General features: G+C 39.9%; 1 protein-coding gene across 1 annotated transcript in view; it reads right to left on the bottom strand.

Annotated features, from left to right (window-relative positions):
* SNX24 (sorting nexin 24) overlaps positions 1-27,809 on the bottom strand; it is a 766,047-nt gene that overhangs the window by 453,457 nt on the left and 284,781 nt on the right. The window contains exon 2 of the mRNA XM_078675572.1: positions 9,463-9,546. Coding sequence (XP_078531698.1) covers positions 9,463-9,546 — 84 coding nt within the window. The remainder of the gene's footprint in view (positions 1-9,462; positions 9,547-27,809) is intronic.

Raw genomic sequence — 27,809 nt, 5'->3', positions numbered from 1 at the left:
GAAATGCCTTCGCAGATGAAACAGCAAAGTACTGCGCAAGGAAAAATTATTCATACAATCGGGAGAGGAGTAAAGAAACTGATTCAAATTCATTAATGCTAACAACTGTTGTAGAGACATGGCATGAGATTAGAGATTTACAAAACGAAGCAGAAGATGATGAAAAAGACTTGTGGTTAAGATCAGATTGTAGACCACGTGAAGAAGATGGAGTGTGGGTTTACAAAGATGGCAGAGTAGTTTTACCAAATTGTTTGATTGCTGACATGGCCAGATTATATCACGGTCCAGCACATCTAGGAAGAGATTCGATGGTCAGACTTTTCAGAGAAACATGGTTCAATACCAAGTTTAGAACTATTGCTGAATCTTTTTGTCAAAGGTGTTTGTCATGCCAACAAATGAATCCAAACAGAAAATCAGTGGTGGGGACAGGAATAATTGGTCGAGAAGGTGGTCCCTTTACCAGGTTACAAATGGATTTCATCGAAATGCCCTTACACAATTGTTTGAAATATGTACTTGTAATTGTATGCTTATTCTCAAGATGGGTAGAGGCTTTCCCTACACGACATTGTGATTCAATTACAGTAGCAAAACTAATGCTCAGAGAAATCATCCCAAGGTACGGTTTTCCAGTCACTATTGAGAGTGATGGAGGAAGCCATTTCGATAACAAACTGATGAAGTTAATTTGCGAAGCTTTGAGCATTGAGCAGAAAATACACTGTGCATACAGACCAGAGGCATCAGGAGTAGTTGAACAAATAAATGGAACAATCAAAAACAGAATTGGAAAAATGTGTCTTGAGACAGGTATAAAGTGGACCGATGCTCTTCCACTTGTTTTGATGTCATTAAGAAGTACACCAGATAAAAAGACAGGTTTGAGTCCTCATGAAATATTAATGGGAAGAGTTATGAGGCAAGCATTTGTACCTGTAGGTAAACTGTTGAGCATAAATGACAGTGCAATTTTGGATTATTGTAAAAGGTTATCTGATATGGTAACTTCTGTGTCTAATCAGGTGGGAACTGAAGCACAATCAAATGAAAAGGTTTTGACTCATGATCTGAGACCTGGCGATTGGGTCAGAACGAAAGTACATCGGAGGAGGAATTGTCTAGCTCCTAGATGGCAAAAACCTAGGCAGATAATCTTGATTACTACTAATGCTGTAAAGTGCAGAGGATTGAAACGTTGGATACATCCTAGTCATACTATTCCAGTACCAACACCTGAGAGTTCTGATGTTGAAAGTGATACCACAGAAGATTCTGATTCTGAGGCAGAAGACAAAACAGAAAGTGAAATAATTCCAGATTCTGAAGATCGACAAGAAAGTCGACATCTGGAAACTGTGCCTGTGAATGGAAATGTAACAAGAAAGGACTTAGAAATAATTGAAATAGATTCTGAAGGTGAAGAGAATCTGTTAAAAGGAAAGATAACTGAGGATTCGGTTGTCTCCATTGAAGACAGAGAAGCTGAACAAAAAGAAGTTTCAGACCAGGAGAGTATCGAAAAGCAGAGAACAAGCTCTGAAGTAAGGAACAAATATCCGAAATCTGGGAAGTTAGAGGTAATTGAGGAAGAGGAGGAGAACGAATTACCAAGTACCAGTGATGGAAGACAAAGTGAAGTTCCTGAAGGAGTGAAATTGCCGAATAGAAAAGTTCCTGAGTCAATTGAAATTTCAGACTACGAAACTGAAGAAAGTGACGTGGAAGGTGAAAGTGAAAACAGAAAGAAAAGGACTTGGAAGTCAGAATCAAATAATTCTGAACCAAAGAAGAAGTACGTGAGAAAAGCAGACTACTGGCCTGGTGGAAGATTGAGAGTCAGATTGATCAAGAAACCAATAGAACAAGTTGAAGAAATCAGTAGTCAAAAGAGTCCTGGAAAAGAAGTTGGAGTTGGAAGAAAAATTGAAGTGATATCGAGAAAAGGGAAGAGAATAATAAGACCAAATCAAAAATACAAGTCTCCTGAGTGGACTTACTTAGTAATTCCACCTGTTATTGACATATATGATAGTAGTGAAGAAGAAAACGAAATCCAAGAAATTAGTGACAATGATTGAAGTACAGAAATATTAATTGGCAAAAGGCTGAAGAAAATTTGTTAGTTGACACAAGGTCGAAGAAAAACTGTTTAGTTGAAGAAAACTTATGTATGACATAAGGTCGAAGAAATCTTGTTTAGAATTTTAAAAAGAAAAAGAAAAAGAAATTTTAAAAGGGGGGTGTATATAAATTTAGAATTTATATAGAATTTTAAAATTTATTTTAAATTTTGAGGCTAAAATTAACCAAGAATGCCTTATGTTAAGGAGAGTACTTCAAAGTGTTCTGTTTTTAAAAGATGCTGTAAGATGACTCTGGTATGTCTGCTCATTTTAGTTCTGCTCTGGTTGGTTCTAGCTGTGATTATTCCTTTAGAGATGAATAGAGAATTACACAAAGTTAATTTAACAAGCAAAGCTCTGGTTAGTCAAACTAAACATAGTGCGTCTACAAAAGTTATTGATCATCAGCCTAACTTTCATCAAGATAAATCAATAGGAGATTTTTCAAGTAATACTTTCACAAAGCTATTGAGTGAATATGTTAAGGTAATGGATGCAAAAGACTGCTATGTCTGTGTTAAATTACCTGCTTCTGTTTCTGAGGGAGTAACATATAATATGCTTCCTCTCACTTATGCTGTAACATGTAGTGTATTAACTAGTTTATTTTATCAAACTGGACGTTTAGAGTATTATTATTCAAATTATGATGAAATTTTTGCTAATATTAAGATTGATAACGCTTTAAATAAGCATAAGAAAGCAAAACAAATGAGAGAATTTTTCCTTGTTACTAATGAACTCACTTACGAGTATGCTTACAAGAATAATCTAACATGTAAATTAAGTGCTGAAGGAAAGAAATTTTTGAACATGGTTGAGGAGAGAAGAGTTATTTTTAAGAGAAATGAATTAGTTAAGCAGACTAAGTCAGCCTTCTGGCAAAAAGAGGATGAGAAATTAAATGGCAAAATGCTTGAAAATATTGCAATTCACATAGACAAACCTGTTAGTGGAAAACTTTGCATTAGAAGAGATAACACACTTTTTGATAATTACTTTGTAGGTGCAAGTAACTGTGAAGATACTTATCAGATTTTGGGAGGTTGGGGATTTAAAGGTGGAAAGGATCCTATCTTTCCTGGGATTTATTTTGTTTGTGGTGACAAAGCCTACTACAACCTTCCAGACCACTGGTATGGAACTTGTTATGTGGGAATTGTTTTTCCTAAAGTGTTTCATGTTGACAGAGATTCAGAAGGATTGTTTAAAATTCATAATTATGTAAATAGAGCTAAAAGAGAAACTTTTACTGAAGTTCTGGGAGATATTTTTCAAGCTGTAATTCCTTTTGTTGGTATAACCCTAAATGCAGGGAGAATCAGAAAATTGTCCACTATAGTTGATAGATTATCAACTGACACAGCTGATGGATTTCAATTAGTGAATGTTGAAGTTATTGCAATTAGATCTATGGTAATTCAAGACCGTCTTGCTTTGGACATACTCTTAGCAAAAGAGGGAGGAGTCTGTGGCATTTTACATGTTCAACATTGCTGTACATATATACCTGATGAGAGTAAGAATATTGAAATGTATATTAAGAATATTACACAAATGCATTCAGAGATAATTCCATTAGAAGAAGAAGAATTTACAGGGAAACTTTCAAAAAGGTTTCAAGCAATTAAAAACTGGTTTCATAATATCGGAAGTTCAATTCTTGGCAAGATTCTGGCACCTTTGATTATAATAGTATTCATTTTTATTTTGACCAAATTAGGTTGTTTGTTACATAAAAGAAAGAAACAGTTGAAAGAAAAGAAAAGAATCTATAAACTCAGAAAAGAAGAAGAAAGGGAGATCGAATTGCAGGAGTTACATAGAGAGCGTCATGTTAATTGCAAAGATTATGCAGAAACAGACTTTTAGGTTTACTGATACAAATGAATTTGAATCGATTTCTTAGAAATTTAATTTACCAAAATTTTGAGTGCTGGTGTGGTGATTTGTTAATCACCAGATGAGGGAGTTGATGGAGCGAGATAGAAAACAAAATTTTGTTTAAACTCGCGAAGTCACATTTCCATAACATGAATAATAATATTAATGATTTGTGATATGTTGTGCTAATACAACTTAGATTAAACTTTACACGTGGGGGGACTAACATGTGTGCTCATAAACGTGCATAAATGTTGCATCTTTTGTTCGTGCAAAATAATAAAATAATTTATTGTTTTCGTTTTTGTCATTACTAACTGCTGCAAACTTAAAAGAAGCATGTGCTTGTTTTGCTTTTCCTTGTCTGTGTGATGTCATTTCTACTATTCTAGGTGCATATGGGTCTCATGGAAAAACGGAGACTGGTAGATATAAACGCTGCTTTATTTGTTTACAATGGCTAGGTAACATTTTGATTAATCGGGTGGGTTAATTAATTAGTAAAACTTGGGGTGGATACAGAATCTACATTATTTCTTACATTAATACTTTTCTTGTGTTTGTTTTATATTAGAAATCATAAGTTGCCTGCTTTTGGGCCTAGTCACTTGAGCCGCAGAAAAAGAGCTGACATGTTATTCTGCAGAAAGTCACGAGACGCCCATTCTGAAATAAATAATTCGTCAAAAGCTACGTTCACAAAGCAAAAACTAATGCTGTCATCATTCTGTCGGACATGGCCAAGGTCGAAAGTGAACATTTTGTCAGTCCTTAACTTGGCATCCGCGGAAGTATAATGAAAGTCAATGGACGCTGCGAGAATGACTTAATACATTTGTTGCAAACTCAGGAAGCTTCTGGCTTCACGTGGAAGAGACAATGGTCTCTATGAAACGTGATTTAATGGAACTTTTTGAAAACTGGGTGACATGTCACTTGTCACTCTCAGCCAATGGGACGTCGAAGATTTCTGAAAACTTTCCTTTGCGTAGTTTAGTTAGCATAGAAAGGTATAAAAAGTCATGCCCTTAGGGATGGGCTGGCTGCTGCTTTCTGACTTTCCGATGAGGGTGAAGTGCTGATGGACTTTACTTGGAGCACGTAAGAATCCTCAAAGAACTTTACTTTAATTTCTATCTATTTAGCTCAGTTAGGGAATTAGGTTTAGAAATGCTAAACTTTATATATTCACTTTAAATTTGATTTACTTGCTTAAATTGTATTTTCTCATATTTCTTTACAATCATGATTGCTTTATTACAAATAAAATTCATTTATAAAATTATCAACTTATATACCATAATTTAGTAAATAAAATCTTACTTTTGACAAACAAGCTGGTCTTGGTTATTCAGGAGTGTAGGTTACTATTAGCTAGATCACATCGCCAATGGTGGTCATTTAAATGGTATAGTTTTATTCTAATGACAATATTCTTTCCGCAGATGTATAAAATGTATATAGTATGTAGATAATTTGTATATAGATTTAATTTGACCACCTGATTCAGTAGGCCCAAAATATGTCAGGTTTATAAATGGGTCCATATTTGGTATAGAATTTTGTTTATAGGTTATGAAGTTGGGTAGCGTTGTTTATGATATATTTTCTATAGGCCGCTGGATCATAAGACAGGGAGCGGTGTCAGCAGTGGAACAGGGCTTAGCTGCCCAGTAAGGGCAGAGTCGGAGCCAAACTGGTACTCCGCAGACCAATATTATTTGATGACGCGTTGCAGAGGCAGTCTTCTGCAAGTATCCGATGAGACTACATTCACATAATCGATTAACAGGGATGAATGATATCGGGCGTAGGGTGTCTGTGGGCCACATTGGGACTACAGTTACTAGGCAATGGCTCTTGGTTATTTAAAGGGGGAAACGGTTATCTGAAATTCATTAGCAAACATCAACTACTTTGGTGCTATTTGTGTGAAGTTATAACCTTGGCGGCAGAGCACATTCATTAGCATTTACCCCCATATTCATCAAGAACACATTTTGCTATTCCTTAATAGTGAAAAATACCGATTCGCTATTAAGGAATAGCAAAATGCTATGCATCAAGAAATCACTACAAAAATAGCGATTTCTAATAATTCCTTAATTGCGACTCGCAAATTGCGAGTCGCAATTAAGGAATATCTCCCCATTCATTCCTATAGGCCTAGAGGCCCATAGGAATCTCAATCTCAATCTCAATTTGCTAATCGCAATTAGCGATTCGCAAATTGAGATTGCGATTTCAAGGGTGCAGGGGTGTCCAAAGGACACCCTGTTGCACCCCTCAAATTGATGTGTGCACATATGTTGCGCACACACATGCCCTTAGGCATGTGTGTGCGCAACATGAAACTTTGAAAAATGCACTTTAGTGCATTTTTCAAAGTTTTTGCAAATTACCACGAAGATGTACTTCATGGTAATTTGTGTGCCCTAATAGCGAATTCGCTATTTTTTTCACTTTCATGCATTGCATTTAAGGAATCTCAATTTGAGATTACTTAAATGCAAATAATCGCAATTTAGCGAATTCTTAATTAGCGATTTTTGCATTTGGGATGATGCATCCCAAATGCAAAAATACCGCTCGCAAAGGGCCAGATTCTCAGAATCTGGCCCTTTGCAAGCGGATTTAAGCTTGATGAATCTGGCCCTGAGTTGACAAAGTTTCTTCAGAGAAGCATATTCCACCTCAAAGTTGTGAAAAACTTCTTGGCTTCGCGGTGGCTGATTACAAAGACAGGAGAGAGAACCCTTGACGGGGGAAGTGACAGAGCTGGAGCGCATACATCAAAGGACCGGGGGCGCCCAGGGTCTGGAAGAATCTTAAAGCAGCCAGGGAACAGCTAGCAGGGCTAGATGTTGACCGGGCTGAGTACGCAGCCCTCCGCCTGGTGATCGGTGCGGGCGTCTTCTCGCGAATCGGCTTCGGGCGCAATGACAAGCGTCCAGAGTCACTGAGATACGGGATCAGCGAGGGAGGGACTGTGATGATGACCTGGAGATCGTAGATGCGTTCCGACAATTCTATAAGACCTTATATGAGGCTCAATTCTTGCCTGAGAGCGGACCAACCCATTACCTTCACAGTGTTGCCACAGCTAAACTTTTACCAAATCAGGCGGCAGAGCTTGAGGCCCCCATACAACTGGAGGAGGTCATTTCAGCAATCTCCCATTTGAAACACAAGTTGCCAGGCCCGGATGGGTTCTCCTCCCTTTTTTATAAAAAGTTTTGTGTGGTATTAGCCCCACTCCTAGTACAGGTTTTTAACATGATTGGGTCTACCCAGACTTCCTCCTTTCCGCCCTCTATGATAGAAGCGTTAATAACGGTCATCCCTAAACCTGATAAGGATAAACGCCTTTGCAGTTCTTACCGCCCTATTTCTCTTCTTAATGTGGACTTAAAGATTTTTACCGGAATCCTGGCGGACAGACTTTCTCGTCATCTTCTCAGGCTGATCGACCCAGATCAGTATGGGTTTGTCCCCGGATGCCAATGCTCCGACAATACCAAATGACTTCTCCATTTGGTGAATAGGCCGGAACGCTTCCCAGTGGAGTGAATGATCTTCTCTGTCGACGCTGAAAAAGCGTTTGATAGGGTCCATTGGCCGTATCTCTGGGCGACTATAGTCCACTTCCGCCTCCTAGATCGCTTTATCGGTTGGGTTTTTGGTAGTTACGTGATTCCTACGGCTATGGTGCAGGTGAATGGGAAGGCTTCTTCAGCCTTTCCCATACGTAGAGGGACCAGGCAGGGGTGCCCGTTGTCGACGCTCCTGTTCGCCCTCTATATGGAGCCCATGGCTCAAAGGGTTCAAGATGACCCCACCAGTAGGGGAGCACGTTTTGGGGGAGTAGGAACATAAGCTCTGTTTATATGCAGATGACTTGGTGGCTGCGCTGGAGCACCCTAGGGAATCTCTACCAGCTTTCTTAGATGAACTGGACAGGTTTGCACTTGCCTCGGGTTTTAAGATAAATGTGCAGAAATCACAAACCCTAGACCTGTCCTTAGGGTCTGAGATTCTGGGGTTATTGCAGTGTTCCTACCCGATCCAGTGGGCCCACGACTCCATTTCCTATCTAGGGCTGCAGATATTCCCTACTATTAAATCCACCAGAACGTTGAACTACACGATAATTCTGCGACACGTCCGCGACTCTCTCAAAAAAATGGAGACCACATTCTCTCTCCTGGTTGGGCCGTATAGCAGCGGTGAAAATGGTGATACTGCCCCAAATTCTCTACCTGTTTTATATGCTCCCCCTGAATCCGCCACCAGGAGTCATGCTTTCCTTGCAACGAGAAATTGAGAGCTTCATCTGGCGGGATCAGAGAGCTCGGTTGCGTCGGGAACTTACCTATCGGGACCCACTGAAGGGGGGCCTGGGACTCCCTGAGCTTCTAGCTTACTGGCAGGGCGCTGGTGGAGTGATCACGCCTGGAATCTGAGAAGCACTGGTTGTTTATGGATAGGTCCCTTGCTGGCCAGCCTTTATGGGGGGTTCCCTTTCTCGGACGGGGCCACCCCACATTTTATGCCTCTTGGTGGTGACACCTCCTACTTTGTTAGCTTGGGACAAGACTGCAGTTTCTAGGGGGCATCCAACGTTCCCGTCCCCAATTACGCCTACAGAACAAAATCCTGATTTCACCCCAGGCCTTGACCCTGGGGAGTTTGACCATTGGACTAAAGAGGCCTGTCGCTCCATAGGTCATCTCTTTGATCTTTCGGGACCCCGCTCCTTTACTGCTCTCCGTACTGAACACGGCATCCCGGAAACAGAGCGGTATCAATATTTTTAGGCCCGAAATTGGGTTCTCCATAGTGATGTGAGAGGGGGTGCGGAGTGGCATCTCAGCCCGTTAGAGAAGTGGTTACTCACACGACACAGTGACACAAGCTTGACATCAGACTTATACAAATTCGCTTTACTCCTAGGATGGCTTCATAGGTTGTGGGCCATTTTGGGGATGGAAAAGATTTCTCTCTCTTTGACTCATCCAGTAGCCTCCTTTCACGACCTGTGGGCTCCCTTTCTTACGCTATTGACATCTGAGTTCATGGACCTCACCTGCCCCAAATACCTACGACTACTGAGACTTGCAGACCCCCCCAAACATAATGTCCCCAACACTTCCACCATTTACGATCCTTTCCTAGATTGTTCCTTGTCTTTCCATCTAATAGGGGTGGGCATTTTATTTTTTTTCAGGGAGGAGGGGGGGATGTTTCTTTTTTCTTTCATCCTGTTCTTGATTGCCGAAAATAGCACTACGACTGCTGGGTTGCACCCCGATGATTGCAGAGCACAATGGCGTGTTCGCACTTTCTCTATGTTGAAAACTAATAAAAGAAATTTAAACAAAAAAACAAAAGTTGTGAAAAACAACAACACGACTATGCAAAGGCAGGCGTCGGATTGTGGCGAACATACCTTTTTATGAAGAGCGTGAAATTCACTGTATCTTTTTTCGACGAAATGTTTCCTTCCACTTACAAGAACCTCAATTTTAAACACCTGAAACATAAAAGAAGAAAACAACAGTTATCCTCAGCATTCATTCACAAACCTCCGTTTTTTGCCATGTTACATTTGTGACCATGTTTCTCGACCCTTTAATAATGGCGTATGATGCAGAAAAACCACAGTGGCTCCGGAGGCCCAGGAGAACAGCATTGATTAATGATGACTGACTAAACTCTGGCTTAACAAGTATGTTCAGCAAATATGGGAATAAGGGGTTGCTCTCAGGGCACGACCTTTGCTTTTGAACCACCACAATATGTCCTCATTTTATTATAGTTCTTTTCATAAAAAGTTATTCAAACGGCGTAGGCGGTAAAACAGGAAGATGTACAGGGTGTCTTCTGCGAGGCAATGAATGCAAAGGGTGCAAGTGCAGGTTAATTTCCCTCTAACCTGCATATTCATCTCCAGCCTCAGCTGGGCGCGCGCTCCCTCGTCACTAGGGGGAGGAAGTGGCGCAGGGCCGTTTTCTTAGCATGACGCGTATGACAGCTCGCGCTGCTGCTCCGGCCAGCAGCCTGCTCGAGGTTGAAAGGCCAGAGCAGGGAAACTACCAGCACGCTCTCATTAGTGGCCTCTAACGTGACACTTCCTTGACTCCAAGGTCACCGGGTCAGTGCCAAAAAACAGGTGTGCAACAAAACAGCAAAGAGCTCCTATGGCCAGACAGAAGGTAAATGTGAAATGAAATTGGCTGTTGCATCGTTAATTGTGTAAAAAAAAAAAAAAGGCGTGATAGATACTTCGTTTGCTGTACATGTGAATTCCCCCTGTGATCTAATTGATATTCACAATCCGGCCAGCTAAGTATTTTAAAATCTCTCCAATACATAAACTACAAAGAAATTAGCTTCAAGTAAAGAACAGTTAGGAAAAAATGACAGTAAACTAGGGACTTCTCGCGGGGCAAATGTGGAATGACAGCGAAAAAAGCAGGACCATATAAATCAGCATTGATAAAGTATTTGGAGTCTCACCAAAGGTAGCGCTGCAGAGAAAAACATGGTTTAAGTTATTATTTTTGTTCAGAATGAAGGACGTGGCTACATTGCGTTGTCGGGGATAAGGCGATGCTCTGTGTTGAATAAAATGGTGGTTAAATAGTGAAACAATCTGGTTTGCATACGATACATGGCTGTACCGATTTGGGGCAATCTCATTGTAACTTGTCATGAAATTACCCATACAAATATTGAATGTTTTCAAATGTACTCCGAAATTGTCCACTGCGATAGACTGATAACACTGTGTAATCGTATGACTTTCTTATGCTGCCCACAATAAATAAAGTGTAAAAAAAGTTTTCATTTTTGTTTCTCTGTGGAACTACTCACAATCATGAGAGTTTGTGGATGTCCAGATGATTAGTCATGTGCCCAGCACCAGAATGCCACAATCAACCACTGCGAGCAGATTTACTCTCATAGAAAATTGTGCCACCCTAGCAATGAATCCATTCACAAGTTCAAATCCACACCTTGTTAATCACTGGTGTGACTCTGCACTCGCAAATTATAGTATCTGTGCACCAGCCTGCCACAACCATCATTAGATACAAACCTTAGTGAATAAAGGTTGAAAAGGGAAAATAACCGACCCACAGAGCATGTTCTATTTAGGATTTATTCTCTGCAGGGGGAATACCGGTAGAATTCACCTGTATGCATATACTGGATTAAATAGAAACATAACTGACCAGCTTTTTAATACAACCTATTTTATATCTATTTCACTTAAGGTGAAAGAGGAGATGGAGTGATTTTCCACATTCACATAATGTGGTCAAATGGATGGGGTGGGATTAGAAATCAGGTCTCCTGGTTCCACCACAAACTGTGTAACCACTGGAATACATTACTCACACAAAATAATTCATCAAAAGTGTCTGACGCCCCAATGATTGGCAAAAACTCTTGACAGTGTCAATTATACTGCCTGTCTGAGGAGGGCAGGTGTAAATGAGGAAACCGTTGATGTGAGCAATTTCCCCCCGAGTTGGGGGCCATTTAGTACAAGTTTGATTGGGCTCTTGTGATAAGTTTAATATGCTGTAATCAGTTTTAGGTTTGAAAAGCCTAGGCCATGGCTAGATGGGCAGTCTGAGCAAGGACACAGGCTTGGTACTGCCAGTGCCAACACCTCTGCATAACTCTGGATCTTTGGGAAGGCAGAATCGAACACAGGATCTGCCTTGATTACGCGACAAGGAAGACATCTATGGGGAAGCATGATCTAGGTGTCAGGGAAGTCAACTTGAAACACATCCTTCAAGTACTGAAGAGCCATGTGAAACTGATGTATATTTCCTACCACTCGCATTGCACATAATGGTCTCTGAGCCACAGTATTTACCCTCCAAAAAGTAGATGGGTAAATTGGAGTTTCTGTGGTCCGGTACACATTCTGAAATCTCTAAAGACAGGACACACAGCCATTTAGCAACTCTAATGAAACTGAGACACTGCTGTTGTACACCAAAACCACTTTCCCCAGAAGCATAAAGATGGAGGTCTACACCTGTAAAGCTCTGCCACTTAGGAAGAGTCATCCTGATTCTTCAAAATGTTTCCAGGATCCCAAAGGAATTACTTTTACATGAATTAGAACAGCCAATGAAAACCTGATCCAAGACTCTTTGGAAAAGCTGCATGCCCTCTGGCACTTGGGTGTGGTATGTGGGCCACAGCCAGTGAAGTGACAAGCAAGACAGATACTGGCAGGGGTCAGTGTGCTGCATTAGCTTCCTTCAGAATGCATGTGTCTGATGCATCAAAAATTAACATATTGTGTTACCCTCACTGTGTAAGCGGCTAACACAGACACACACCTTGGTGGAAACAAAAGCATACTTTCTTTTTGCTTTCCTGATTTCAAAGTTTACAGTGCATATACCCATACATATTACTGAAGCAGGAAAACAATGTTCCATAACGAAAATCACACACTCTTTAAGTTATTTCCGCTGTAGGATCATTCTGTATATTAGGACATATTATCTGCTCCCAGGAGTGTTCAAAGAAGCATCTAGTCTATTGCGTTGGCAATCTTTAATCCTATCTAACACAGGATTTTATTTAGGCTTGTAGCTTATTATCTGATTTGGCCTCAAGCCCTGGCGTCGGACATGTAAATAGCATGTGCCTCGAAGGCGGTGCATTGTACAACCAGCCCTTTTCATTCAAAAACCATGTCCACTGGTTCAGATTTCGACATTGATTGCAGGGCCAGTTACCGAGATCCCAGCACTCAAGATGTCGGCGTGGGCCCTGGTGTCACAGGGTGAGGCGACTGAGTGACGGGCCTTCCCCACAGACACGCATTTGCATTTACAAAATTGGGTTCAGTTCCGCACTAATTAAACTGAGCTACTGCAGGCACCGAAACAACAACAATAGCAGGAAATTGGTTCACCTCGACAAAACTGCCAAAGTAAAGAGGAAAGAAAGGAGAATAAAAATGAGAATGAGCAGGGGAATTGTGCTCCCGTGTAACAATACTATCTAGCCTGTCCTTAACAGATAATACTAAAACATATATGTGTGTAAATCAGTGGCGCTAAAAAGCGTGCTTACTAAATTAATATTGTCATAGTTAATGAAACATCTGAATCCGTAGATATGATAGAAACTATGACATAAGGCTGAGCCCCCCCCCCCCCGCCTCTTCCTTGGGCAGTTGTTTCATAGATGAACAAGTTAGCTACATACTCAAATGTTTGCTCTGATTTCACAAAAAACAAGCTTCCCATTGCAGGAAACGGGGCACTGTAACTCCCCTCACATTCTCCAAACGTCTATATATGCTGCTCTAAGCTACGTGATGTCCAAATATTATTTAAGCAAGCAGAAACAACGAGGGGTAACACCTTTCGCGACCAGTGCAGCTTGAACAGAGGATGGAGCCTTTAAGTGGCTTTTAATATGCTCAAGGGAAGATAAAGATGGCTCCTCTGTAATGGTGGGCCTTTCGGCAATTTTATCAGTTGCACGTCAGTGTCAGTTTCATCCACGTTACGTAAATTAAATTAAATGTCTAATGCATGGAAACCTCAGAGCCAAGTTTGAAAGCTGCACGACTGCCAATAGCGCCATGAAGCCATACATATGGCAGATTGTGCACGTTTCAAATGCCACCAACATAGCTTGAAAAACATTTGGTAACGTCGTAAAATTTTACGGAAAATAGTAACATTTTTATATTTTTATGTAGTTAACAGATATAGGACAAGTCAAGGCAAAAAAAAAATAGGTTGCCTTGTGAAAGGATTGAATTAGTTTTTCCAAAATATCTTGAACAAGACAGTATTACCACCAGGTATTCTATAGCGAGTTAGGGTGAAGATATGTCGGGAGATAGAGAAAGGTCAGAGAGGACAATTCTTTTATAGTCATTTCACTGGAGGTACTCCGCAGTTTTGCATGTAATTGTTACTCTTCTAGACATACTCTGAAATTTGTGAATATAAACTAATCGCCTCCTGAACATAATAAGCAGACAAAAACAACAGGTTTAATCATTTGGCTTTGCTACCACATTGGCAAAACAAAAGAAAACATTTTGCGTTTGCTAATGCAAATCAGAACTGTCAAAAAAAAAAGAAAAACCAGAGTAAGCTTATGTCAAATTCACTGAATGATGTCACCAGTGATTGATGTAATTAATGATGCCACTGAAAATGTCATGAGTGATGTAGTATGTGAGGTCATATGCAGTGCACAGCAGGGCCACACGTTAGAGTTCGCTCAGTAAATTATAATTGGCTCTGCTTATGACCTCACAGATTGCATCACTCACGACAAGTTCAATTACATCATTGATGACATAACTGAAAAAATTTCAAAATACATCATTGATTACAACACTGGGCATGGTGGGGGCACAATTCTAGTTAGCTCAGTAAATTAGAACTGATGAATTTCAGTGCTTTTTTTGTTTAAAATGTTATGTGTTAACTGACATTTTCATCTAACTATTGTGTCTCTTTAACCTTTATTTATTTTTTCTGTGAATTTCTGAGGTTTTCTTTATTGTAACAGGAATGTGGGGCAACCAGTTTTCATGTGTATTTTGTCCTTGGGACACGTAGGCCCCACCCCCTAAAGCACAAACCCTTTGGCTGCCAGTTTACAGTACCACAATATGGATAAGGGAAAGGCATTGCCTGCAGTTAATGTAATATTTGCGGCCATGTGTTAATGCCGTTCAAACTTGTATTTATGGTTCATTAATGCAAAGGCTTTATTATTAGGTTGAGCGCTCTATGTAAATATAAGCTCAGACTGCACTACTGACAGTGCTTAGAGTATAAAAATGTGTACAAACATTTTCAATGTTTAGCAATATGAGGCTATGTATACTGCTCTCAGAATGCGATCTGATTAGATGCAAATATTTGCAGAAGCCTGAAAGCAAGACTGATGATTCTTTGCTTTCAAAATAAAATGTTCACAAAAAAAATGCAAAAACATTTTGTTAACCGCATCGATGCGGCGGCTTTTCCGGCTGTACGCGGCAATTTTGAAATTACCACGTTACATGACGAGCTCAGCTCGTCATGAGCGCACGGCAGGTTACGCTCATGACGAGCTGAGCTCGTCATCAGCGTGGAAGGTGTTAAACTACTCAAAAAATGCAGGTACCACTTCTTTGCAGCATCATTTAGTAAAATGTGTTGATTTGCGCTAGTATTTCCCAAAAATGTTCTTAATGGAAAATCAGTGTAACTAGTTTTAATAAGATCATGGGAAACATAAAAAGAAACAAGCATTGGTAAAGCCAGTAGGTCTGATATTGTTGGTCAGCCTTTTGGTTTTGTCAATGGTTGACTTGTTTTGGCATGGTTTTTGTAAAACCTTATTAGAGTGGGAGCTGCCGGGCCCTCACCATTATTCCAAACATCGGCAAAAACAAAAATTGTTTTAGTCTCAAAAAGCACACATAGTACAGTAGTTCCTGCCACTGAACAAAACAACTGTGTGTCGATATGCTCCTTGTGAAAGAACAGAATGTTGTCACTCACAGTGAAGCTAGCCGATAGAAAGAGAGAGACAACATTTCGATAAATACAAAAGGTCATGGTTAACACCAGATCTAATTAGAGGCCCAAATATTAAATAAAGTGTACCCATGTCCTTGGATTAAGTGCAGATATACGACTTTCAAGAATTTACAGGACTTTACAGAAATAGGCCACGAAATAGTACTCCTAGAAAATATTTGTAAACTGCATTTTTGCATGAGCAAATATGCAGGTGTAGATTTGCTCATACGCAAATCTGAGGTTTTGCAAGTTCACTTTCCCTCCAACCACTTTTTTCCCCAACCCAGGAAGAAGTTTTATGTCTGCCAATGTCAGGAGTAAATTTCCAACCTTTCTTTGGGAAAAGATTAGAGATAAGTTGGTGAAAACCCTTAAAACATGCAAGTTAGTAGGTTTGCACAGACTCAAAAGGGCATTCTAATCCTGGAACTATTGCTTACCTCTACCTTCGGCTCCAGTATGCAGATCTGCGGAAACGTGGCAACATAAGGGAATTGCTAATCAGAGAAGCTATTTCAGAGCTCTTATATAATGAGATTGCTGCCATAATTTTTCGCCGCATTACATGGCACAAAAGGGACAAGTGGATTTTGTTACAAGCGAGTAGATTTATGAGGCAACCTGCCCAATGAACAAGTAGATATTTTATTAAATTCCACACCCTTGTTGTAAAGTAATATATTATTACTATACCTAACTATAACATCACTTTAACCTTTTTTTCCTTCAGAGAACCAGGAAGTGTTAGCAGCCATCTTGGGACTCGCCTTCAGCCAGGTCCACCAAAACAAAATTTAACAACAACAAAAAAAAGGGGGGGGGGCAGGGTAGGGATACCTTGACCCTCGAAGCCTCTTGAGGGGGTGAGGCGGGGGACAAAAAAGTATTTTTTTTCCAGTGTGATTCGGGCTGGATCAGCAGCTCCTGCTGGAAAAAAAAGATGCATGGGCTCCCGCGCTACTCTAATTTTTAGCCCCCTGTTGTTAATGGTGGAGGGAGGTTCACGGGGCCCCCCTCCTATGGCTATTTTGTACCCTGGGGACCATTCCCCTGGTAAAGTGGTGAAGTAAAGCTTGAATGAAAAGTTACCAGCAGTTGGTCTGTTTACGCTTCAGAAATACTGAAATGTTCCTTTAGATGTCACTGTGGCCTTTCAAACATTTCACATTTTTGTGGCAGGAGTAGCACCCTTATCTTGTTCACCGGTGTCACTTTCTGTCTAAAGAACAACGTGCTTGTTCTATGTGGTTCAATTTGACAATAGTCTGTGGTTGCCAAATCTTGTCACCCTTCCGCACAAAGTAAAACAATGGTACTAAACACATATTTTATCATATATTTTTGACTTGCTGATAAAGGGAAAGCTTTTTTTGCACTGCATTCTTAAGCATTATGTAGCTAAACACATATTTTATCGCATACTTGTGTTTTGCAGTATACTTATCAGAATCAGGTAATGCCACTGGGCTTCAGTGCCCCCTTACCACTGGCTACAATGATGCCAGGGTGTGCGTGATATTCTACCCACTGCGCTGACCTGCTCATGCTCTCGAAGGGGTCATCACTGAATACACAGGGGGCGCGCTCTTACCTAGTGCTACAGGCCGGGAGAACGCCTGCTTCTGGTTTCCTGAGCGCGAGAGATTAAGTGGGCAAAATTCACAACTAAACAGGCAGTAATACTGCATTAACATTTTTAAACAGTCAAAGTTTGTCGAGTGCAGCCATGACCATTGCACACAGTAGAATGCCGTGCTGGTTCCCAGAGCATCGCAAACGATTATGGAAGAACAAGCTACACGTAATACTGATTTAAACACATATATATATATATATATATATATATATATATATATATATATATATATATATGTATGTATGTGCATGTGAACAAAGGGGTGCCACTTGCTTGGAATGCACTCATGACAGGCCGGACTTCTGTGTGTTGTAACAGTGTCCTTTATTTGCAGCAGGTCAGCATCTCAGTATGTATGTATATGTATATGTATATATATATATATATATATATATATATATATATATATACACATATACATATACACACATATATATATATACACATATATATATATATATATATATATATATATATATATACACACACATATATATATATATTACCTACTGGCGGTCGCCAGTAGGTAGTTATAGTTAGGACCTAGTTTCAATAGGAAATCCGCAACATTCTATTGAGAATAACTTTGGCGCTGGTGGACGAATCTTTGCGAATTTCTCAAAGAAGATGGCCTGCTCCGCTCTGCTCTTTCCCTGAAAGTTTGGGGGGGATTCATCAAGTGGGGGCGGAGATAAAAGGGGGGTCCCAAAACGTGTTTTCCCCATGTTAATTTCCATAGGGTGGTTGGACTCACTTTTAGCCCGAACGGCTGAATGGTTTTCCACCAAACTTGGCAAAATTGTAGGGACTGGTAGCCCGATGTGCCTTTGCTATGTCTCAGATATGTGCTCCAGTGGTTTTTACGAAAATTAACTTTGAAAAAATATATATTGGGCTACATTGGGCTATATATATGTTAGAGCCCAAATGTAGCCCAATGTAGCCCAATGTAGCCCAAAGATGGCCACCAGAGACAAAAAAAACAAATGTAGCCCAAATATCAGCCAGATGTAGCCCAACTATAGCCCAATGACAGAATGTCCCAGAGTGTTCTAAAGAACAACTAGAGCGCTAACAGTCTTACTTATGACAAAAGTATGGCACACCTGAAGTCATCTTGATTGGAATAAAGTGTTAACACTTAAAACATTTAATTTGCAAAGGAACAAAATGAGGGGGTTCATTTTGCCATAGAAATGATGATTAGTGCTGAAGAAGGAAAAATTAGGGCACATTTTGAGTGACTTCTCAAATCCTCTTATATTTCATTAAAAAAATTCTGATATGCAGTCTCCCAAGATGGCCATCAGAGACAAAGGAGCCCAAATGTAGCCGAAATATCAGCCAGATGTAGCCCAACTATAGCCCAATGACAGTAGTTAGGACCTAGTTTCCATAGGAAATCCGCAACATTCTATTGAGAATAACGTTGGCGCCGGTGGACGAATCTTTGCGAATTTCTCAAAGAAGATGGCCTGCTCCGCTCCGCTCCTTCCCTAAAAGTTTGGGGGGGATTCGTCAAGTGGGGGCTGAGATAAAAGGGGGGTCCCAAAACGTGTTTTCCCCATGTTATTTTCCATAGGACGTTTAGACACGGCTACAGCTCGAACGGCTGAATGGATTTATAAGAAATTTGGTAGAAAGGTAGAGTCCGGGTCGCAGATTACGCTTTTCTTTGAATGGTGTAAATCTGTTCAGTAGTTGCTGAGAAAATTAACTTTGAAAAAATATATATTGGGCTACATTGGGCTATATATATGTTAGAGCCCAAATGTAGCCCAATGTAGCCCAAAGATGGCCACCAGAGACAAAAGAGCCCAAATGTAGCCCAAATATCAGCCAGATGTAGCCTAACTATAGCCCAATGACAGAATGTCCCAGAGTGTTCTAAAGAACAACTAGAACGCTAACAGTCTTACTTATGACAAAAGTATGGCACACCTGAAGTCATCTTGATTGTAATAACGTGGTAACACTTAATACATTTAATTTGAAAAGGAACAAAATGAGGGGTTTCATTTTGCCATAGAAATTTTATATATATATATATATATATATATGTATATATATTCACTGAAAAAACCATAGGTTTTAAACACGTTAGTTAGGAAGTAGCATTTAAAAAACCTATGAAATTCACTGAAAAAACCATAGGTTTTACACACGTTATAGTTAGGAAATAGCATTTACAAAACCTATGAAATTCACTGAAAAAACCATAGGTTTGACACCAGTTATAGTTATCTGGAAATTTTACTCGCATAAAACCAATGAAATTCCCACGTTATAGTTAGTTGGACTCACTATAACTTGCGTGTGCAATGCACTGCTGATGACGTCACATATTACATCACTCATGACATGGTCAGTGACATCAGTCATGACATCACTGATGACACCATCCTTGTGACAGAGTGACAGACCTCTTTTCACTGTAATGTAACCCTTGAAACACATATTCAAAAATAGAAACTAAAATTTTCAAAAAAATGGAGATACCCATACCAGTTACAACAACCAATTCAATAATTCCACCATCTATATACACATCCACTCATTGATCAACAGTTCTATATAGTCACTCGTACATATACTCACTCATGATATGTAGTGATACACCTATTCATCCTGTTACACACCGACAGTCATACAAAAGATACTCTCACACATATTCACACATGAAAATAAACAATTGAACATCCATTTATTTGCATATACAGCTATACACACACAACCACCTTACTTCTATGGAAACTTACACATACTTACTCTCTTAAACAATCACTTATAGAAACACATACTTATCTAAACAGGAACTCTTACAATCTCTTTCTCTCACATATACTCACTTATATACATCAATATTCACATATATTAGATTAAAACATATGTAGTTACTGATAAAGACACTAGTGAGACAGTCATTCACTCACTAACACACACATATACACACTCTTCCACCCATACAGTCCTGCACATATGCTGTCTTCAAAACACATACAAAGAGAGAGTCAGTCATTCATGCATCTATGTGCTAGGTAATACCCCCACCAAACCATACAAACACTCATACTGATACTAAGAAAAACATGTAATAACCCATATACATACACATGTAGCTACTCACCAACCCATGCAACCACTTATACACAAAGCGAAACACTAATACATATATTTAAATATTTAAACATTACTCTCTAATATATGTATTCACTAAGATACACTTAATAAACCAGTTAACCAATCAAATTTTTTTTTTTAAACATCCAAGTAATCACTTATTTAAACATTTATTCTTCCATCAACTTTTACATATACATATATAACACATATTTATTTTTTAAAAAGACACACATTCACTGGATAGTGTCATCAGTGATGTCATGACTGATGTCACTGACCATGTCATGAGTGATGTAATATGTGACGTCATCAGCAGTGCATTGCACGCGCAAGTTATAGTGAGTCCAACTAACTATAACGTGGGAATTTCATTGGTTTTATGCGAGTAAAATTTCCAGATAACTATAACTGGTGTCAAACCTATGGTTTTTTCAGTGAATTTCATAGGTTTTGTAAATGCTATTTCCTAACTATAACGTGTGTAAAACCTATGGTTTTTTCAGTGAATATATATATACACACATATATATATATTCACTTAAAAACCCATAGGTTTCAGGCCTTATATAGTTAGGAATTAGCATTTAAAAAACCATTGAAATTGCTCCTATATAGTTAGTTGTACTAACTATATTTCGCGCACCCGCAATCCACTGCTGATGATGTCACATATTACATCAAGTAAACACAGTTAGTATGGACCAAAAGGGATTTTATAAGACCAGGCTCTGACAGGTTCCCCAGGTACATTCAACAACAAATATGTCAGAGGGTCCAGAAAAAGAACTAAAACAGTGCACGCTTTCTACTCCAGATGTTCATTCAAGAATGTGAGTTGGCAGACTAAGGTCATACCTGTAGTGGTCAACCAAGGATGCCCATCAGTCACCATACGGAACCGCCCTTCATCATTTGGGATTCCGAACAAGACCAAAAACAGGAGTGCCACAATACTATCGCGATGGAGGGTCCAGATGTACATAAAGGTACCCTTAACCGGTCAAGTAGGTCGTATTGTGGTCTTGTTTACTCAATTGAGAAAATCGTAGCACATATGTGATATGTGGGACTGATGTTGCAGTGCTCAAAAATATGTGTGAGAAAAATAAGAAAACTATGATTAAAAATGAATGAGAGGGTACTAATAACTTTATTCTGGTGCTACCCAAGCCTCCACTATTAAAAAGTAGTTACTGCCAGTCGCTATAATAAGGACTGTCTGGATGGTTTATATGGTCAACATGTTTCAGCAATTCTTGACAAAGTTGTCATTGCTTTCTTCAGGACCGTGTCTAGTAATGGCTACTGCAAATGATAATTAAAGAAACCAAAATCAGTGCTCAAAATCAGAACTGATACGGACATCACCTGAATTGACTAGGGGTCCACGTCGTTTCTTTTCACTCTTCCAAGTCGTATGAAATTACGTACTCGTAAGAGGACAAAACCTCACCCCACCTGGCCACGGCTCAGGAAAAGGGGAAGCACTGCTCTGTCCGTCGGTACTTCACCACTCGGCATCCAAGCCGATCGGGGATCATTCATGACATGGTCAGTGACATCACTGATGACATCACTGATGACATCTCAAATGACATCACTGATGACATCACTGATGCCATCTCATTTGACATCACTGATGACATCACTGATGACATCATCCAGTGACTGTGTGTTTCTGTAAAGTTTAAATATGTTTTACATATTGAAGAATGAGTGGATGTATAAGTGTCTGGATGAAGGATTTAGTAGGTGCGTGACTGACTGTATGAGTGAGTGATTAAATGTGTCTTACTAAATGCATGGGTTAGTGACTAAACTGTCTGAATGTGTGCATCAGTATGTCTGTTGTTGTGTAAGCTGCTGCATGTGTTGATCAGTAGCTATATGAGTGGCTATATGGGTTATTGATTGGTTGCCCAAGTATTTGAATGGGAGACTGAGTGTGTGTGTGGTTGGCTGGGAGGTGTGTGACTCTGTGCATAGATGTGTGAGCAGTTGATTCACTAGGTGTATGAGTTCAAGAGTGCATGTGGAAACAGCTATATGGGCGGTTGACTGTGTGCATGGGTGTGTTGGTGAGTCAATCGATATCTCAGTGCTACATGTCCAAGTAAGTACATATGTAAAACACAGTGCATGTGAGAGTTGGCATATATAAATGACTATACATGAGAGCCAGTGAATGTGCGAGTGGCTGTATGGATCATTGTGTACTTGTATCAGTGATTGTATAAGAGAGTAAGTATGTGTTAGTATATGTTTGAATAAGTAAGGTGTTGTGTGTATAACTGTATAGTTGAGGAAATGGAAGTGTGATTGATTCTTTGCATGACTGACTAGGTGTGTGAGTAACTCCATGGATGAGTGGCAGTGTGTGAGTTTCTGTATAGGTGTATGAGTGCATATGATAGTGTTGTATTGATGAGTGACTGTATGTATGAGTGATTCTATGGGTGAATGAGTGAATGTGTGTGTAGACCTAGGAATCAGTGAGCGCGTATGTAGTAACTGGTATTGGTGTGTCAATGGTTTCAAGAATGGTAGTCTGTATTTAACACTGGGGGTATCAAAGGTTATATTAGAGTGTGAGGAGGTGCATCGTATTATCACATGAATGATATCATCAGTGATGTGATCAGTGATGTCAAATGAGATGTCATCAGTGATGTCATCAGTAATGTCATTTGAGATGTCATCAGTGATGTCATCAGTGATGTCACTGACCATGTCATGAATGATGTAATATGTGACATCATCAGCAGTGGATTGCGGGTGCGCGAAATATAGTTAGTACAACTAACCATATAGGAGCAATTTCAATGGTTTTTCAAATGCTAATTCCTAACTATACAAGGCCTGAAACCTATGGTTTTTTAAGTGAATTTGCAAGGTTTTTTAAATGCTATTTCCTAACTATATCAGGCGTGAAACCTATATTTTTTTTCAATAAATTTCAAAGGTTTTGTAAATGCTAATTCTATTAGCGGATAACGTTTATATATGTTATTATCCTTCTGTTACCACCTGAGCAGCCATCTTGTTTCTCAGGAGAAGTGAGGCACAAGAGAGCACAAAACAAGAGTTGAAAACGCGAAAAGGGGGCGGGTTGAGACCCCTGACCCCACTAGCCCTTCTCAGGGGGTCCCAGAAAGACCACCAAGTGCAAAAAAATATATATATTTTTTTAAATCGTGGGGAACGCGCACGGTACGGGTACCGTACGCGTACCCCGTGATTTTTTTGAATTTTATTTTTTTTTGCCCTTGGGGGTCCTTATTGGACCCACTGAGAAGGGCTAGAGGGATGGGGGGGTCTCTACCCTGCCCCCTTTTCGTGTTTTCCGCTCTTGTTTTGGGCTCTCTTGTGCCTCCGTTCTCTTGAAAAACAAGATGGTGGCCAACACTTCCTGGTTTGGACAGTTTGGAATGTTGACAGTCGACTGCCAGCCAATCAGAAACTCACTCGCGCACGAAAGGGTACGCGCGCATACGGTACGCGTACGGTGAGCGCATATAGATATATAATTTGCTCACATTCAATTTTCTCAACAACTACAGGAGGGATTTTCACCAAATATAGAAAAGGCACTACTGCATACCTGTCCCTACCATTTTGCCAAGTTTGGTGTAATTCCGTTCAGCCGTTCGGGCTGTAGCAGTGTCTAAAGGTCCCATAGAAAATGCCTTTTGAAAAATTTCAAAATCAATTTTCTCAAGAACTACTGGAGGGATTTTCACCAAACATAGCAAAGGCACATCTGCATACCAGGCCCTACCATTTTGCCAAGTTTGGTGTAATTCCATTCAGCCATTCGGGCTGTAGCCGTGTCTAAAGGTCCCTATGGAAATTAACATGGGGAAAACACGTTTTGGTACCCCCTTTCGGCCCCCGCTTGACGAATCCCCCTGAAACTTTCAGGGAAGGAGCGGAGCTGGCCAAAATTCTGGAAAATTACATACAGATTCCTCAATCGGCGCCAAAGTTATTCCCAATAGAATGTTGAGCGCATATAGATATATAATTTCCTCAAATTCAAATTCTCAACAACTACTGGAGGGATTTTCACCAAATATAGAAAAGGCACTACTGCATACCTGTCCCTACCATTTTGCCAAGTTTGGTGTAATTCCGTTCAGCCGTTCGAGCTGTAGCCGTGTCTAAAGGTCCCATAGAAAATGCCATTTGAAAAATTTCAAATTCTATTTTCTCAAGAACTACTTGAGGGATTTACACCAAACATACAAAAGGCACTGCTGCATACCAGTCCCTACCATTTTGCCAAATCTGGTGTAATTCCGTTCAGCCGTTCGAGCTGTAGCCTTGTCAGAATGTCCTTATGGAAATTAACATGGGGAAAACACGTTTTGGGACCCCCCTTTTTTCTCGGCCCCCGCTTAACGAATCCCCCCGAAACTTACAGGGAAGGAGCGGAGCGGAGCGAGGCAAATTTAAGGAAAATTACAGGCAGATCCCTCAATCGGCGCTAAAGTTATACCCAATAGAATGTTCGGAATTTCCTATGGTAACTAGGTCTTAACTATATATACCTACTGGCGACCGCCAGTAGGTAATACATATACATGCATACTGAGATGCTGACCTGCTGCAAATAAAGGACACTGTTACAACACACAGAAGTCCGGCCTGTCATTGAGTGCATTCCAAGCAAGGGGCACCCCTTTGTTCACATACACATACATACATTTATACATACACACACACACACATATATATATATATGTAACCACAGCTATTTTGGTAAGAGATATTTTATTTAGTTACACCACAGTGACAGGTGTATATACATGCAAATGTACTAATGTTTAAAAAATGTAACTAACAAAGGCATTGTGCTCTACAATACGGAAACCTTCCTTTGTGAAAGAAAAAAACAAGAAACAAGCACCGGAACAACCCTTAAGCACTGTGTAATACCAGCAATCATATTTTGATCCAGTTTCAAGAAAGCTTTTGCATTTGTGAAATATGGAAGGTGAAATCATGTGTAGAACATATATATAGCCTGTGAATAATTTCGGATTAGCAATGATTTAATATTAAATCCCAGCTAATCCACAGCCTTTCAAAACACAAAGGACACTGATTTTGCACATTGTTTCCTGCTTATGTAATAAACATTCCTATAAATGGATTTTGACAAACATAATCACTTCTTTCACTCTAAAGAACAGTTAAGAACACGTATTTCTCCACTCCCTCTTCTCGTTATGAAGCAAAGAAAATACAGTGAGAAATGACTTATTCCACTTTTGGCCAAAACCATTTTCTCTCTTTCCTGCTAAAACTCCTGTCATTTGAAATGTCATTAGTGATGTCATCAATGATGTCACTGACCATGTCACGAAGTGCTGGAATATGTGAAGTCATAACCAGTTCATTGCAGGGGCATAAGTTATAGTTAGCTCAGGTATAACCGCTGAATTTCACTGATTTTGTACGACTGAGATGTGAGCCTAACTATAACCTTTGTTTTTTTCAGTGAATTTTCTAAGGTTTTAAAATTCTATTTCCAAACAATAAGGTCCCTGTAGTATTTGTTTTTTTAGTAAATATATCTGTATATATATCATCCATATTATTGCCACAATGCCTGCCGAACTATTAAAATACGGGTGCCACCGGCATGCATGTGGCTTGCACTAATTAATTAGGCAACAAAAGTTCCTTCCACCAGGAACAGACCGGAGCACTCCATGGGGTAAAAACTGCATTTATTCCTCTCTGTACGATTAAAAATGCAAGTATTTCACTCAGCATGACGCGCTTCGCCTACCAAGCCTTTTTCAAATGCTTTCAGTGACACCAATCGTTATCATGCATGTATTTATTTTAATTGCTTTGCCCCCCTACACTTAAGGAAGGACAACTAGATAACTGTAGTTTCTTCAGTCCACAGAAACACTCACACGCCTACTCACACCCCATACAACCTCTTCCACACCCACTCACACAGCCATACATCAACTGACATACCCATTCACAGACCTATACCGGTACTCACACATCCACTCACTCCTCGATAGAGTCACTTACACAACCACTCACTCACTCGTACAACCACCCACACAACCACTTACCCATACAGCCACTCATACAACCAGTTACTCACCTAAAACAGCCAGCCACATAACCACACTCACCTACAGAGCTACTCACACACCCACATATTTACCTAATCAGCCTCTCAACGCAGCCACTCACTCACCCATAGAAGCACTCATACACTCACTCACACAACAACGTATATACCCATTGACATATCAATACAAGCACTTACACATTCCTGTACTCACCCATACAGCCATTCACACAGACGCTCACTGTCCAATACAGTCACTCAAACATGAAGTCCATAAACTAAACACCTACTCAAACAGCCACTAACCCACCCATTCAGTAACATGTAGCAATTCAGACATCCACTCACCCAGATAGTCACTGCACACCCACTTACACACTGATAGAGCCACTTACACCATCACTCACCAACCAATACATCCAGGGACACATCTACTCACTCGCCAATACAGCCACTCACATAGCATCCCACTCACCCACACTGCTACTTACAAAACCACTTATACAGCCACGCACACAACCATATCCACAAGGATATATAGTCACATAGCCACTCACATGATATATATAAAAAGTAGTATCACTCCCTAGTAGCACACCTAGTATACTACTTTAAGTTTAATAGTGCATTAGGATATATGTTTAACAATCATAAACACTTACAAAATACTTACTCTCATTGGATGGCGTCATCAGTGATGTCATTTGAGATGTCATCAGTGAGGTCACTGACCATGTCATGAGTGATGTAATATGTGAGGTCATAAGCAGTGCATTGCAGGGGCATAAGTTATAGTAAGCTCAGGTAACTATAACTGCTGATTTTCACTGGTTTTGTATGAGTGAAATCTGACCCTAACTAGAAACATAGTAAAATCAGGGAAAAAGTGGGGAACCGGACACGTTTCTTCCTGCCCTTCAGCAAGGCCAGGAAGGATTGGCTTTTTGCATGTTCACCATTTGGCAAAGCAAGGGTGGTTTCTTGTTGTGTTATACGCTTCCAGTCACTCATGTTTTTTAGCTAACCAAAACTAGAAAGAAACACTTAATATCACAGCCACACAACTGTAAGGCACAAGGAAGCAAAATTATGAGATGAAATAGTCAGTGCTGCGTCGAAATTCTACAATCTTGGAGCAAAGCACAAAAAATCTATGTTTAGAGCCTTGAAATTCCTGGTAATGTGGCTGCCCTGACAGTGGAGACTTTTTTTGCATGTACCATGTCTGCAAGAGATGCAAAGTTTTTTGATGACATGATTAGTAGATGTGAATACAATACTTTCACAACTATTTCCTTAGAGTAAAAGCATATCATCGAATCAGTTGCAGAAACTGCCCATTTATTAGCTAG

The sequence above is a fragment of the Lissotriton helveticus genome, chromosome 2_1 (assembly GCF_964261635.1).
Source record: "Lissotriton helveticus chromosome 2_1, aLisHel1.1, whole genome shotgun sequence".
NCBI lineage: Eukaryota > Metazoa > Chordata > Amphibia > Caudata > Salamandridae > Lissotriton > Lissotriton helveticus.
This window is presented reverse-complemented; position numbering and strand designations above follow the sequence as displayed.